Here is a 17,122-nt window from a genome sequence, read left to right as displayed (position 1 = left end):
CTTTCCAATTTTTAATAGATGGTACATGAGGGAGACAATTAAGAGAAATAAATGCTTTGATACAATTTGGAACCAGTCAGGCCTGGATCAAGATGAGCCAGTCTGCAGGTTGGTAACAAATCTCAGTTGTTTAGGAAAGTAAAGGTCTGTTTGCTCCAGGTTGACTGGGAACCTTCCACATCCAGTCTCTCAGATCCAAGCCTCCTCCATCTCAAAGTGGCTTCCAAAAGTGCTGTAGCCAAGAAAGGGAGAGATTGAAGAGATCAGCCACCTCTCACCTGGCTGGACACATGATACGAGCCTTGGCCAAAATGACTCCCAAGGCCCCAAGCTTACTGCAAAAGAGAGTGGAAAATTCAGGGAAGCATTGGAATCCAGTACACGGTAAGCACCGGTTGTCTCTGCCAACATGACCGTAACTCTTTTTGTTTTTCAGTTACTGTAATGAATGCATGTTGGATCCAGACTGTGGTTTCTGCTACAAGATGAACAAATCAACTGTCATTGACTCCTCCTGTATTCCAGTTAATAAAGCATCTACCAATGAGGCAGCATGGGGAAGGTAAGTCACTCGTTACTTACCATAAGAACATACAATAAAATTTCAAAATGAGGCTCATGTTTAAGTTTTCAGAGTATCTGCACTTACAGTGGTACTTTTAAACTGGCCTTCGTAACACTTTACTTTGCAGCATATACTGGTGATGTTGAGTGCAAAGTATTGCCATGTGTGTGTCACAGACTCGGAGTAGAAAGCACTCAGGCCTAGACTTTTGGAGATCCAGATTTCAGACCCAACTCTGCCAAATAAGCTACAGGAGCCTGGATCTTTAGTTTTAGGCAGATGTCCTAAATACTGCCAAGGCAGTTTCTCCCACTGTGTATTGGTTATGCTGTGTTTCCAAACTTCCAACCTTCAGTGAAAGACAGAAAATTGTAAAGTCAAAATTAATTAGTATCACATTAAATTCTTTTGTGGAACTACTTCTTTCCTAGAGTCCTTTTCCAGGGTTCAGTAAAATTAAGCAAAATAAGAATAAAAGTTGGTAATCACTGGCTTGGAATCAGTTTGGGAGGCTGTAAACCTTTGTCTTTTTGGTAAAACACATTGGCTTCTAGTATACATGCAAATGAAATATTTGTATAGAATAAATACTCTCCACATTTATGAACTGAATGGTCATATCCATGGACACATAAAATGTGTAAATGTTATTTGACATGGTTTTAACTTCTTTTGTGTTTTAAATTCCCATAAAATCCGCACACTCCTATCCTGTCAACCTCATAGTACTGAGGCAATGAAATTTGCAATAAAGTACTTATATCTCCTAGGAGCTATAAAGTGTAATGTATTAGTATTAATCATTATGCTGTTCTCATTAATCATTTTATTAGAGAATTACTCCAAAGGACTAGAAGAAAATTATGTGTTAGTTGAGTAAAATCCCAGACCACATTTTAAATGCACTAATTACAAAGAAGTATATAAAAGAAATGCGATTAGTATTTAAAATGAACACTTAACAGAGTTTGTTTTAAAAATGCCGAGTGTATAATTTTCATCTGCCGAACTTGATTAGTGAGTTAATTCATTAAATATTTCTAGATGTACTGGTTCACAGCTTTAAACCCTTAGGGTTTTGTTTTTTTCCAGTAGGAAAAAGAAACTGAAAGTTACTAGTCTAAAATGATGAGCATATTATGAAATCTGTTAAACTAGTAAACATATGTAATTTTCTGTATTTCACAGAATTAATTTATAAACTTATTGGAAATCTCTACTAACAGTAAGGGGGCACTAAAATTAGATGCTTCTCTTACCCTCAGTTTAGAAGGGTTACTGGTCAGAGACCTCAAAACAGGAGTTTTGTTCTTTTTATGAATAACAAATTGTACAACTTTTTGGTGGAAATGCTTATTAATTTCTTTATTTCAAAAAGATTAACAACTTATTCTTACATTTTATTTATATTTTTACACCATCATCCCTCGACTGCACATACTATTAGAGAAAAGTGAGGCACAGGTAATACCTAAGTAGAAAAAAATAAAAATAACTAAAAAAAACCACAAAGAACTTTGATGTTCATAGAATATTCTTAGAATAGTCTCAAACTCTTTACAAAAAAGAAACAAAAAACACCCATGTGTTCTTACTCTGCCCTGTGTGGAGTGACCGCTCTCCTTCTGGTTTGGCCATTGCTATTGGTCACCTCAGTCTTTGCTAAAAAGAGAGCAAAAAAAGCAATTCATGTTCACCATGAAAAAATTCCTAGAACAGATTTTCTGTTGTAGGTAAGATAGCATTCAGTATATTTTTGTTGGTAGATTTTATACAATTACCTAGAATGGAACTCTCAGGGCAAAATCTATTATCCTCGATTCACATCTGAGATAAACTATTTATAGATATTTCAAGGTCAAATATTGAGGCAATTCATAGTCATATATCCTGATCTCTAACTGTAGCTGTTTCCTAAAAAGATGTCAGGTAGAAAAGCAACAGCATTTCTGATGGAAATGGTATGATAATTTTGATAAACTGAATTGTCAGTATAATTAAAACCATTTGTCTATATAATCAACTATAATGATTAGTTGGAAACAAAACTTTAAAAGTCCATCAGCGTGCTTTTCTATATCTCTGTAGTTAAATTTGAATGAAAAATCTTCTTAAAAATCATTTAGTAGACTTCTAGAAAATGTAGGAGACTGAGCTGATGCAGGAAAACCTCCTCTTGCTCATTACTGGCTGTCCCCACACCTCCAACATGCCTCCCACACACAACAAACGCAGGTTTAATACACAGCTGAACTTGAGCAAAACCCCCAAGTGCCACAAACGAGAGCAAGAGTGGTGAGCCCACATCGGAATGTCAGGAGAGAATGCAGGCCTCAAGGCTGAGAGGTCGGGGCTTTTAAGTACTGAGGAAGATAAAGCTCCAGGTCTTGCCTCGGGACCTACAAAGAACCATCCAGACTCTAAAATAGGGACAAGAAAAACTCTACCTCAAAAGGCTGATCTGGGCAAACTACCTACTTCTCTGCTGCTCACTTGGGACCTCCAGTAGAAAGCAAAACTGAGAGCCTTCACTGTGGGGAGTGTATGTTTTCATTTCACGCTGCCTTTCCGAAGTAGGAACCATGCATTGAGAAACATGAACACTAAAAAAATTAAAAGTAGGTCCTAAACTGGAGACATCCATGGAGCCACATGAGGAATAGACGTGCAGTTGTCAGAACCTAGTACACATGAGACTTCTGGGGAAAGCAACTCTTAGTAAATACAAGAGGCAGTCAAAAAGTACAAACTATACCACTTAATGAAGGTCAGAAAGCCACCAGGTATGACAGATGGACAAATGAATACCTAAAGAATCTTCATTATAAAAAAAAATTTTTTTGAAAGAGACTTTAATATGCTTAAAGGAAAACAGGAAAAATATAATTTTTTACAATCATACTAAAAGCTGTACACTTATGATTTGTGCAATATAGGTGTGGATATATATGCACAACATATATGTTAGAATTTAGCAAATTTTGCAAAAAAATTAAACTTGGGAAGCTGATGTTCTAGATAAACAATATAGAATGTGGTATAGGAACTTTTAGAACAAAAGCCCTCTAAAGATTTTTTTATTGGTTTTCTTGGGAGTGGGGAGTTGTTTTTGTTTTTGTTTTCGGAAGAAAAAAATTATAACTAGATTTTCAATTTGTTAAAGATAGATGTTAAAAACGTAAGTGTAATCTCTTAAAAATGTGAACTATTACAGGAGAAACAAGAGAATCAAAATAATAAAGGCAGAGTAGGAGGAAATAACAGAATACTATGCTTAAGAGAAATCACACACACAAAAAAACCCCACAAAATTAAATCTAAATGTAATTGTTATCACCTTAGAAAACAAACCAATTAAACATATCAAAAAGAAAGATTCTCATGTTGAATTTTTTAATACAGTTGTATGCTGTTTATAAGAGTCAATGATAGAAAGATTAGAAGTAAAAGGAATGAAAAAATTAGATAAGTGCCAAGATAAGAAGACAAAAAAATAGAGATTAGAGAATTTGGAAAATTTATAAGCTTGTTATGAGTTAAATAATGAATAGAAAATTTCATTCTTTTGAAGCACACACAACACTTGTGAAAATTTGCTGTGTTCAAGCACAAAGAATTTCAATAAATTTGTGTAGATATATGTATATATTTCTGTAAATTCTAAGTAAATCCAAATAATATCATGCAGGACATGTTCTCTAACCAAAATGCAATACAAACTGCAAAAAACAGATACTTATCACCCCTTCTAGTTTAATTTGGAAACTAAAAATAACACACAAAGAACAACTGTAAATTAATTAATGGGTTAAGGAGAAATCATAAAGTTTAGAAACAGAACAGAGAGTAAGCCTGTAGCATGAGTAGAGGATGGAAATTTAAAAGATAAAGGTGGGGGGGAGGAATGCAAAGCAAAGAAGTACTAGAGAAGATCAAAAAACAAAAGTTGGTTCTTAGGGAGGACCAATAAAAATGTAGAAACCTCTGGCAGTAATTGTCAAGAAGAGAGAAAAGGCACAAACAGTATTTAGAATTAAATAAAAGGAATATAACGATAGTAAAGATTTTTAAAATTGTAAGAGAATACTGTGAATAATGTTCTCCAGTGCATTTGAAAACAGGCAAAATGGACAGTTTTCCATTTTCCAAAAATATAACTTTCCAAAACCAACTCAGAGCCTCTGTGAAATAAGTGTGATTTCTATTGCCCATTTTACTGATGAAGACAATGATGCTTAGAGGTTCTGAATGATCTTCCTCAAAGTCAAATGGCCAATAAGTCTACCTCTTTTAGGGGACCAAGAACTGAGTCATAGAAAGATGCACATTTTAGATTCAGATAGTTTGAAATTTGGGCTCATAAGTGGCACTAGGACAGCCTGCTTCATTCTATATCTGTATCATGGGAATAATATAATTGCTATGTTGAACAATGTGGTTGTTATGAAGAATAAATAAGAGCATATTCTAAGATTAATTGTAAAAATGTAATGACCTATGCCAAACCACTCTGTACTAATTTTTCTTTTTTTCTTAGATTTGTCAATCACATGCTCTCTATATTAGAATAAGCACTTCCTAATAGATAAATAAATGCATTAGTATACTTTTTATTTATATATCTGCATCCATTCATCCATTTACCTCCATACCTCCTGGCTCTCCATATACACAAAACTGTAAATAATCTATTCTGGAACTTCAAACCTCTTGACTATTTAAAATAGTATTGCAATTGCTAATTGCTTTCTTAATGTGCTGATTCAGTATTTGTTTCCTATAATACATTTTAGCTCTGTAATTAAAAACACTAAAATAGCTACATAGATTCCCTATTTGGCAACTCATTGTTTATCGTATTCATTCAGCAGAGATATTTTTCTCAAAGCAGCACTCTGATACAACACCCAGCCTGTTTTCCCAGCGTTTCATCACTCTCCCACGCAGAATTCTAGTCACTCTAAACCCCTTGCTAGCGCCCTGATATCTATTATGATTTCTTGCCTCTACATCTTTCCTCACGCTGTGCCTTCTGCCTAGAATGTACCCCCTACTCCTCTTTTTGATCTCTGCCTGAATTCTGTCATTTTTTACTAAGATCACATGTCCCTTTTTCTTTGCAGTCTCTCTGTTGAACCCCAGAAAACAATGCTTATTCCATCTCCTGCTGTCCTCTCGCACTTCCCTGTTGTGGCAGACTGTAAGAGACATATCATGGCTTCAAGATTAATGATACCTATAAGGCCAACATAAGCATCTCACAGGGCTGACACTATGTGTCACTTAGCCACATGAGGTAACCTGAGATTTCTAACCCCTGCCCACGTATTTCCAGAAAATAAGGCCACCTTAGCATAGATTCAGCTCTCCTAAATCTTTACACAAGGTTTATATTTAGAAGAACAGTTTAGCCTCCCCTATGAAAGAAACCCCTGGTAACTGATGCGGACTGAGTATAGGTACAGGAAAGGGGGAGAATCCCCAAAACTCTGAGAATGGCCTCTCGTTGGATACCCTCCTGGGCAGGCAGTCCTCTGACCTCTGACTGAATCTGCCCCGTGCCACCGGCCTGCTCCCACTATCTGTCTTGTGAGAGCGCTGCCAGAAAAAACTGCTTGAGCATCAGACTGTTTCTAAGACTTATTTTTGATATGAATCAGACCTAAGGAGAAAAATTGCCCCTGGGGAAGCTGATTTACTAGGATCACCCAAAACCCCAAACACAAATGACACTTATATAACTTATATAATAATTATGCTGTTTTATATAATAGTAATCTGTGTTTGGATGTATATTCTCTTCTGGATCATAAATGCTAATATCTATATCATGCACTATTTTTAAACCCTTGGTGTTTTGTACACATCAGGCATTCAATCAAAAATTGTAAAAATGGGCGAAGCACAGTGGCTCACGCCTGTAATCCTAGCACTTTGGGAGGCAGAGGAGGGAGGATCTCTTGAGCCCAGGAGTTCAAGATCAGCCTGGGCAACATAGTGAGACCCTCTCTCTACAAAAAATAAGAAAAATTAGCCAGGTGTGGTGACACGTACCTGTAGTCCCAGCTACTCAGGAGGCTGAGGCGGGAGGATTGCTTGAGCCCAGGAGTTTGAGGTTGCAGTGAGCTAGGCTGACGCCACTGCACTCTAGTCCAGGCAACAGAGTGAGACTCCATCTCAAAACAAACCAATGAAAAAAATAAAAATGTAAGGGTTTGAAATTATCACAGTTCCAAATGAATATGGGGTTCCAGTCACTTCATTTTAGTTATATCTTCTACATCCATACTTATTTCCAGGAAAGGAAACCTGTAAAAGAAAAAGGGAAAGTAATGTAATTTTAATTAATACACAATGTTAATGTTTACCTGGTACTAATTAAAACACTAAGAACAGTTTTAAAAATAAAACTTAACCATGTACTTCAAGTGTGTTACTGCATACTACATATTGCTAATAGCTGTACTACATGAAAAAATACTTTGTTAAAATTACTGGAAGAAGCCAAGCGAGGTGGCACATTCCTGTAGTCCCAGCTACTCAGAAGGCTGAGGCAGAAGATCACTTGAGCCCAGGAGTTTGAGGCCAGCCTGGGTAACATAGTGAGACCTCATCTCTAAAAATAATAATAAAAATAATTTTTTAAATAAAAATTTTTTTTTTAAATCCTGGCTAAAAATCACTGAAGGAACTATTCAGCACATTTCCTCAAAATATTCACTGGTATGCCAGGAAAGCAATGTATGTATCGTGATAGCATAAGACCAAGTATATTACAAAACCATGCCAAATAGCAAAAACAGAGGGATTTCCCCCTTATAACTTCTTTTTTAAAAAAGTTTTCAAAGAGATATCAGTGTTGCGTTTAGAAAATGAAATTTATTTTATCATTAACAAACTATTAATATATCAGTGTCTTAAGATTTTCATGTACAGGATTGATATATTTTTTATCAGTTACTCATATAAAGGATAGAAAAAACCTCTACCCATGCTCCTAAATTAATAACAATATAGCTCAAAATTAATTTTTGCCAGCATAAATTAAACAGAAGCAGATTGTCTAATATAGAATATATTAATCCATTTTACTTTTTAAATTATGCTTTTCTTCTTATTTCTGCTCAAATAGAAGGCACTATGCTATACTATTATTCCCTTTAAGATCTGTAGCTGTATATTATGTGTTTCTAACTTTCATCTATCCATAATTTCAGAGATCACGTGCCTCTGGGCTATTACTTTTTCAAGTCCAGAAACTTAGACTCCCTTGGATTTGGTGACTGTCTATATTCTGATACTATTTATGTTATGAAATCTACCAATCAGAAAACAAAAACATTTCTGAATCATTTATCTTCCCCCATATTAATTTATCCTATTTCTTAGTTGACATTTAATTATAACAATAAACACTTTTTAACAGTTTTATCCAAGTAGTAATATTCATAATATATTTAACTACCTTTCACTTTTGGTTAAAACCTTACATTTCTAGTCATCCCCTGTTCCTTTTCCATTTTTAAATTTTTTCTTCAGTTCACACCTCTTTGAAAAGTAGTCTTGAGTTATTTCATGCTAAAGAAGATTAAAGAAGACTGTAAGACTTTTATAATAATGATAAAAGCCAAGGCTTGAATTATATGTGCTTGGTGAATATAACAATGGTGAATCTTGGTTCATCAAATATTGGTGCAGTTAAGCAACAGAAAATATTGTACAGCAGAGATGAAGTCTAGGGAGCTTGGAATTTGTCACAAAAGGAGCTGAGGGAACAATGGGAACAAGAGAAAGGAAAATGCAGGCTGGAGCTGATATGGGAAATCTGAGGTTAGATCAGATTATCAAAGAGCCTTATTTTGGAATTTTAATTTGATTTTTATAGGTACATTTTCATAGGTGTGGAAATCATATTGGCAGGGATTTTAGGTGAATGACTTTATGTGGTACCTGGATATGGATAGGATATTGTGTAATTACGGAATTATATCTTAAAAGATTTATAATTCTCTTTTAAATATTCTGAATCTGTGAAGAAGAAAATGATTTGGCCCTAGCATGATTTTAACACTTGAGCAGGAAACTTCATTATCTAACTAGAAATTAATAACATTTTGTTTTCATCCCATTTTTTATATAACTATCTTATATTTGGGGCAAGTGTGGTTGATTGTATTATTGTTCAAAATAGCTGCTGCCGCTCCCTAGGGAAGGATTATATTTCCCTGGCCCATTCAGTCTTATCCCTACGAGTTGCTCTGGCCAAGGAAATTAGAGTGGAAACAGTCTGTGTCATTTCTGAGCCAAAGTTTTAAGGCTCAGAGTTTTAAGCAAGGATTAGCCATGTCCTCTTTTCCCTCTTCAGTAAAGTTGGCCATGTCCCAAAATAGAAGGTTTTCCATTAGTTTTGGTCACAGAGTGAAGAAGCTGTGGAGCAGAGCCATAACTGACCTGGGACACACCTATGGTGTGAGCAATAAATCAAGCTTGGTTTTTGTAAATCCCACTGGGATTTGAGCTCTTTTGTTCTTTCGGCAAAATCTAGTCTCTACTAACTGATATAGCAAGATAAACTGGATTCCGCTATGGAAGTGGCACAAAATTTTATTTATTTAAGTTATAAAAGGAAGCTCATTTAAAAAAAAAACTGTTAAATAATAGTACAGGGCAAAAAAAATAGGGTAAATGATTGTGAAGAGGACTTCCAAATGTCATAAACTTGGGAAACACTGCTGTAGATATTAGGGAGCTGTTAAGGTTTTTAAGTAGGGGCTAACATGAATGGCTTTAGGATTAGAAGATAAAATTCTGATGTGTAAAGGAAGGAAGAATTTTAAAGAATTTTATAAAGAACAAGTAAAGGGTAAGGCAAGGCATTTGGAAATGTATGTATTAATATGCGATGGTGACACTTGCATTTGGAAATTTATTAAGGGAAGGGTGGCACCTGCATTTTTAATGTTGTTATATATTTTAATTAAAACATTTAAACAGAAGATTATATGTGTTGCTCTAAAGAAGAACATCATTAGACTTGCAAATACTCTCAGAAAGTTTTTTGCTGGACAGCATGTATGAACTAAAATACAATTATTCACATAAAAGAGCTGCTGCCTCTATATACATCATTGGGTATCCAAGCCTTTCCTACTCTCTTGGTTTCAGTGCTAGCTCCATAAAATTAACAAAATAGTTTTTCCATTATATATGATCTGGGTTTATAACTTTTATAATTTATACAATAATAACTCATGTCTTACCACTTAAAATTTGCGTAGACATTCATGAACCAGTAACAATCACAATTCCTACAGTTTCAAAATAATGCTGAAATAGCAACCTGGAAACTATGAGAACACAATACTCTTTCCCCGTGATTTCTAGGAAGAATTCATCCTAGTGCTCTTCACTTGTCCTCTGTTGTGATAGATGCTGCCTTATTTCATCTAAGAATTTTATTCTTAAAACAAATAGTTCTAAGGATTAGGCAACTTTATTTTCATTTCAGAGGCACCATGTGCCATGGAACCCTCTAAAAATTAAAGTATATAAACATCTATTTTTTCTTTTTGTTTTTATTTGATATACGATTTATTGCGGAAAACTGGCTATAGAGCTGTTCTGCATGGACAGACCCATAAACATTAGTATTCTTATATTTAATTATTGGTATGTTGGATTTAATAACAGAATTCAAACTGTGTTCACATTGGTATGGCATTTATACCTGGAAATATAAGGAATTTTATTCTGTAGTCATTTTAGAACATTGAAATTTGACATTGTGCTGCATGCTATTAAAAAATGTATTACTGCACAGCAAACACCCAAGAGTGCTTCCTCATTCCCTTGGCTTTAACTCTGTGCTAGAGCAATGTCTGATCTGTTTCTCTTCGTTGAAAGGAATATTTATCCTTTTCAATGTATTCAGAAAGCCAGCACATTATATTACCTTAATTGAAAACTAAGTATATTAAAAAACTCAGACATTACCCCCTGAAATTTATAATCTAAGAGAGAGCTCAGAACATTTACACAAGCATACTTTAAATTTAATGTTAAAAAAACAAATGTTCCTTTTACAAATACATAAAGAAATAAAAGTATTTCCAATGTATACTCTTAGGGTCAAGGACATTTGGGAGAGAAGGTGCTTGAAAAGTATGTTGTAGAATGTGCAAATTTGGAGTGAGTTTTAGAAGTCAACCCTGGCTTTTAGGAACCTCAAATAATGGAAGGTTTGAGGAATAAAATTTTATGGCAAACTATGGTTCAGAGTATTTCAGATACAGGATATAGACTGTAAATATTTAAAATTTATGTGTTACTAGCTTAAGATTTTTTAAAGTAATGTTGAATTGCCCCATAATAATGACTGGCTTTAACCATCTATGATATAAATGAGAAAAAAATTCTCTCAACTATAAAAACATGTATAAATCATTAATTTTTTTTGTAAAGTTTGAAGGCTCATGAAAATATATATATTGTTCTTTATTATTCTTGATGAAAATTTTATTGAAGGCTTAAAAATGAGATTCCTTGTGTGATGCATGGAAACCCATTTATTAAAGCATTTCAGCCATTAAAACTTCTGAAGCCTCAGGGATAGGAACCTGTTCATAACTGTACTGTTCTGCTTTCTTTGGGGTTTGCAGGCTGGTTGACTGAAAACTATGATTGACATTGGAAAATCATCTTATTTGGTTTAACATTGAGCTTTTGGGAAGTACTTCATTATGCAGGCCTATGTTACTTTTTAATTATTTGGCTTAGGAAGCATGCCATCTGAATCCTGTTCAGAAGAATCAAGGGATGATGGAAAGGGGCAGAGCATAGTCAAGTCATCATTTTATATTCAGTTATACTTGAAACTTTTCTACATCTGTGCTTTCAAACTGCAGTTGTCCTCGGTGTATGAAACTTATCTACATTTATTCTGCCTATTTAATTGTTCAACAAACATTGATTAAGAACTTTGCCTATAACCTAAGATAGGATAGCAAAGCTTGGTATTTGTAAAAACTTGGGGGAGATCGACTAGGACAGTTAGACATACTTAATAAATAATTTCAATCATGATTACAAAGCAATCTGCTTGCCCTGGGCAATGTCACAGAAGCTACCTTTAGTAAAATTAGAGTTAAACAAAGAACGTTAAGTGCTCACAGCATCCTCTTCCCTGTTAACTGAGATATTATTATAAATTCTTCATTGATTCATAAGATATCCTATCTGATGTCTTGGCAAGGAACAGTTTTGCATGTAATTCCAGATTTATTATAACTTTCCTCCTTTAAATAGAATTTAAGAAGGTACATGGAAACACTTAATGTCCTTTTATTGTTTCTTACTTATTTTTACTTTTTCTTGTGAGTTCACAGAAAAGTTTCAAAAATCAACTGCTCAATGTTAAGTATACATGAATGGGGGAAGTCAGATGATTTTCGGAACTCTGTGCATATTTAATGTCTTTTTCAAGACAACTGGGAAACGTATTTAGTACTGCTGCTCAGTTAACTCTAAGGACTTTTATGTGATTATTTCTGTCTGCCTGGAAGGCAGAAGGGAGGCAAGGCCTGGGACATCACATGTCAGGCATAACTGAGAGGGGGGAGTCACACTCCTGGGGGTGTCACCTGAGTCAAAGGAATGGCCCAAGGGAGCTCCATGGCAGTGCAGGAATGCAGGAAGTAAATTAGGAAGCATTTGTAGAGGTTAAAGAGCTAGAATATGTTATCATAAAGGTATGCAACTTGAAAGGGCAAAGCAGAAGAGAAACTGAAGAAATAAAATGAAGAAAAACAGGGCAAGCCTCGACAAGTTCAAGGAATGTATATCTTGGAAGCTAGTTCAGGAAATACTCTTGGGAACATAGTCAGCCTTCCCTGTCCTGAGTTTTCTCATTTGTGGATCTCTCTTTGCCTTTGAAGGAAGGCAGAATTACCCCAGATATACTGACAGTCTTGATAAGATTGATAGCTTCGGGTTTTTCTGACAGATTCACTGTTTGGTATCTCTATATATTGGCTATAGATATTTTTATGTACATTTAAAGAATAAAAAGCTGAAGTTGAAATAGTAGTTAAATTTTATGATCTACTAGGCACAAGTAACTTTTTAGTGAATATAGATGAAGAGTACCGTATCTTTGTTTCACTAAATCCCTCCACAGTTGGCAGTTGCTTTTCTTAACTGGCCTCTATAAATGTTTCATGTCCTATAGTGCAACAATTTCATTTCAGGTAAGGAATTGTTTCTGCACTAAATGAGGAACAGATACAATATAAGTTACTGAGAGCTTAAATCTGTGGAGCAGATAACCCACAACTAGAAACTGGCAACAGCCCATCCATTATTTACCGTGACTTGTAGCCGCACTGTAACCTTGACTGATGACTTCCTCCCTCCCACCCCAGCACACACGTGTATCACCCCCAAAATGAGCAGCACAGAACTGGTTGTGAGTTAGTCTGATTCTTTCAAAAGAGACTTTCTGATGAATTTGTTCTGAGTACTCCTGAGCAAGATGTTCAGAGAAGTTAGTGCACTTTTTCCCAATACCATTCAGTCCTTTTTTATCTTCCAACTCAAAAGATTGAGTGAGATGTTCTGTGTGTGCTGCTGTGACGCAAAGAGAAGGAAAAATTACTCACCATTTACATATTATTTCTTTTCCTCAAGGCATGCGTGGCTCTTGGTATTCTGAAATTGAGAATGACCCAGCCGACATTGGAATAATACATTTGCCCGAGATAAAAGGAAATGATAAAGCATACCTAATGTATGAGACATAAAAACAAGTTCAAAGTATCTGATCCTCTAGGCCATTTTATTAAAGTCTTTCAAATGCCTAAAAACGGTCGTGTTTTGAACTCTTCTTAATTCAGTAGAGCATTGCTTTTCACTGACTTAACTCCGAGAACCACGAAGGATGAGGACAAATGGCAAGAGGTTCTCGCTGCATAGCACAAAGATACCCATGAAAGGACAGATTGATTTATTTGTTTTTTAATCTAGTGTCTTATTTTTTTAATTTATATGAATTTTCCTTTATACTCTAAAATATAGCCATGTTCAGCTTAGTAATATAATTTTTCATTATCCTTAATTTTTCCGGACAACCTCAACCCACCACCTCTCATCTTATCCTTCACCCCATTAGTGAGAAAAGGAAAATTTTGTTTCTGGAAAATGTGCTATTTTATTCTGTAACACATAAGTACTTGTGCTAATGTGAGAAGCATAACAAGCATAGACCCATCCCAGAAACAAACCCCCAGTTCACAAAACTTAAAAAGGAATAGGCAGATTCTAGTGAAATTGTTTCAGACCTCAGTTCACCATCAGCCCAGCACATATTATATGCCTCGGGGATTTAAATCTAACCGTTAGGATTTTGTGAACACCGTAAGTCTGTAGAATGGTTAATTGAATAAAACTTGAAAACCTAATTGAATTTCTTGAACAAAATATATGCTCAAAACAGAAGGGAAAATATTTTATAAATCTGTGACTTTGTAATATCACTGACTCTGAAACATTTACAAATTTCTTTACTTCTCCAGGTTTTTTGACTATATTTATTTGACAATTGGCTCTCTTTTACAGAATGTTGTACTGTGCTATAACTTAACTACTAAAATAACAGTTAATTATTTTTTTCCAGACTGGAAATGTCAGAATTATTTCATTGTAGCTAGCAAATATATATTAAGATACTTTTCAGCTATTATTCCAAAATACCCTATTCTTTCTCTCATGCTGTTAAGTAGAACTGCTGCTTTCTAGTGCTTTATATATAACCAATAATTATTTTCTTATGTTGCATTATGGCTATTTGTATACCTGCTTGCCTCTAACTGTCCCCCAAACTAGAAACTCCTCAAGGGCAACGTTGGGATAGTGTTGTTCACTCTGACACATAGAGGTTTCTCAGTGCATATGATTATTGAAAGGATACTATTAGAGAAAAAGAATGAATGCTCTAGCCCACTAGGCTTCTTGTTGTTTCAAAAAAGAATCTGTTAGTTTTCTTCTTACAGATGGTTATGTGTCACGTGGAGAAGGCCACACTTTTTTGGAAAACTTGTAGTGGAGATGACTATAGGTAACAATAAAGGCCAGATCATCACTGTGTCTGGTACAGCTCACAGTCTTCTCTGCCTTATTCTACTTTCTCTTTTTCTCCTTCTGACTCATACTTGGGTATATGGGATTCAGGAAGTTTATTCAAAATAATCTAAAATTAATGGGCAGCCTAGCTCTGGTATAACAGAAAGAGAGCACTCCCTAGAGTCGGAAGACTTTGATTTGTGTCTGGAGTAAGTAGCTGACCAGAGTATGGCCTTGGGCCATTTGTTTTACCTCTCTAATTCTTACTTTGCTAACCTTTAAAATGGAAAAAAGTAATAACACTAGATCTTGCTTACCATACAAGATCATTGAGAAAGTCAAATGAAAAAATGTGTCAAAAGGATTTATATACTTGATTTAATTGTTTTTTTTTTTTTTAAGACCTGCTTATAAATCTCAGCTCCACAATCTGTGTTATCTTTCTGACTTAACTAATTGGATAAACTGACTGGAAGTGTAAATCAGATCGGCAAATGTGAAATTAAAATTTTCTTTCCTAAGCATGCAACTATTTGAGCATAAAAAGAATAATTCATTTTTTGCTACAAAAGCATTCTTAAGTTCATAGGAACTTTCATCTATTCATTTTCTTTTTTTTTCTTTTTTATGTTTTTTATATTTAAATTTTTTTTTACTTTTTTTTCTTTTAGTCACCTTGCTGATAATGCTTTCATTAAATCTTATACAATTAGAACAGTGCTTAGTATTACCAGAATTTTAATTAAATTTCTTTGGTGAGCCAGTATGTTATTTGATGTAATAAAGATCACCTAAAGCCTTCTTGTGTTTTTCTTAAGAAAATAGGTATTTTCACTTTATTCTCCATTTTGAAAAAGTTTAGGCTAGTTTTTAAAAAAGTACAAAGAGAAAATTTTGAATAATTCATTAAGTGTCTTTGTTGAGCTTATTCCTCATAAACTATTACACTTGCTGTCTACATCTGTAGCTCATTTCCTTGGGAGGTAAAGCAATGACTGTAAAACTCCAGCAGTACAATCCACATCAGAATGTTTGGTTATTGTTTTGAAGTATTGTCCCTAGACCTCATATTTTAAGTTAATTTAACTCTTAATTGTCTAACAGAGTGCAAGCAAAAGTTAAGAGAATATTCATGAGCAATTTTCCTCCTCTTAGAAGATACGATTATAGCTTTACAGAATTTGGCAATATAATATAGATGAAGTAAAAGGAAATCACTCACACTGGAACTTGTCCAAGATTGAAATATTCAGGGGACAGAATTTTCTCCTGTTAGTAGGAAACAGTGATTCATAGGCACCTAGAGTCAGTTAGATATTCCTCTTAAGAATACCTATCTGTTGGGCAAATGTATTGGTTCTGACATATGCTTTATTCCCTTTAAAATGGATTAAGAACTTTTGGTCAGATCCTTCAGTTTCAGTGGTTCCAGGCAAGATCAAGGGAGTCAACTCTGAAATACAAACTTGTCATCAATTTTTTTCTTAATTTTTAATGAAATCAGGTTCTCAGAAGCCTTTGTGAAACTTTTATACATTCGTACACAAATTGGTCTTGTGATTTTAAATAATGTGTTCTGCTGTAGCTAAGATCTTGCCACTGTAAGCTTTTTCAGGTAGCAATCAATATCAGGAAGAAGGCTGTTAAAATTGCAGGGAATCTGCTACTGCTAAGGAAAGTGTCTAATGAATAGACCAACCATTAATTGTCTCTTGCTGTTAGGTCCAATTACCTGTGAAACTAGGCAAATCCTGCCCACAGCTTTCTGCTCTCTGCCTGTGTTTCCAAAATGTCCTTTTAGCAAACAAAAGTGGAGAAAAAGCCAGGTAACTCCCTTTCTCGGTGGTTTGTCTAAGACCTGTGGATTTTGACTTGCCAACTCTGGCTTCCTTGGGGGCTGGGTTACTGAGGAAGTGCTGCCCCCCCCCCCAAGCCCTTTCACTTCCCTTTGCCTTTTCAATGGACAGTTTATTTAAGCAGAACGGATTTTTATTTTTAAACAGAACTCCTAGCAGTATTTACAACTTCTTCAAACCTTTCCTAAGAAATATTTTAACATGTTTTTAAATGCAATAGAGCAGTGTTAGGGTAGTTTCAGACAGCTAGCCTATGGGATGAAGGTCTCTGAAAGAAAAACTGATCAGAGGAGAAATGTTAACAGAGGCTGGAAAGACTCATTTATCCTGCCTGCCCTGCTTCACAATGTCCCCAGAGTCCCACTTCCTCATGCCCTGGTCCAGCCTTCCTCATCACGCCCCTGGATTATTGCCGCTGCGTCCCCACTGGTCTCCCCCCACAAAGCAGCCACACTGACCCTTTAAAAATGGAGCCAGATCACACACTCTTCTGTTCCCACAGCGTAAGAATCTAAGAACCACGCCCTGCAGGTCCTCCGCAGGCTGGCCACGTGCAGCACACACCTCTCTGACCTGGCCTCGCGCC

The 17,122-nt window shown here is 35.2% G+C and overlaps 1 protein-coding gene and 1 non-coding gene across 2 annotated transcripts in view; both read left to right on the top strand.

Moving 5' to 3' along the window:
• Nucleotides 1-17,122, top strand: part of SLC2A13 (solute carrier family 2 member 13) — a 336,502-nt gene that overhangs the window by 281,874 nt on the left and 37,506 nt on the right. Inside the window, exon 7 of the mRNA XM_069490901.1 lies at nucleotides 437-562. Within this exon, the coding sequence (XP_069347002.1) occupies nucleotides 437-562 (126 nt within the window). The remainder of the gene's footprint in view (nucleotides 1-436; nucleotides 563-17,122) is intronic.
• Nucleotides 10,378-10,511, top strand: LOC138397779 (small nucleolar RNA SNORA22). Its single transcript, XR_011235887.1, has one exon. It is a non-coding gene; the product is annotated as a small nucleolar RNA SNORA22 (small nucleolar RNA).

The sequence above is a fragment of the Eulemur rufifrons genome, chromosome 16 (assembly GCF_041146395.1).
Source record: "Eulemur rufifrons isolate Redbay chromosome 16, OSU_ERuf_1, whole genome shotgun sequence".
Lineage (NCBI taxonomy): Eukaryota > Metazoa > Chordata > Mammalia > Primates > Lemuridae > Eulemur > Eulemur rufifrons.
This window is presented reverse-complemented; position numbering and strand designations above follow the sequence as displayed.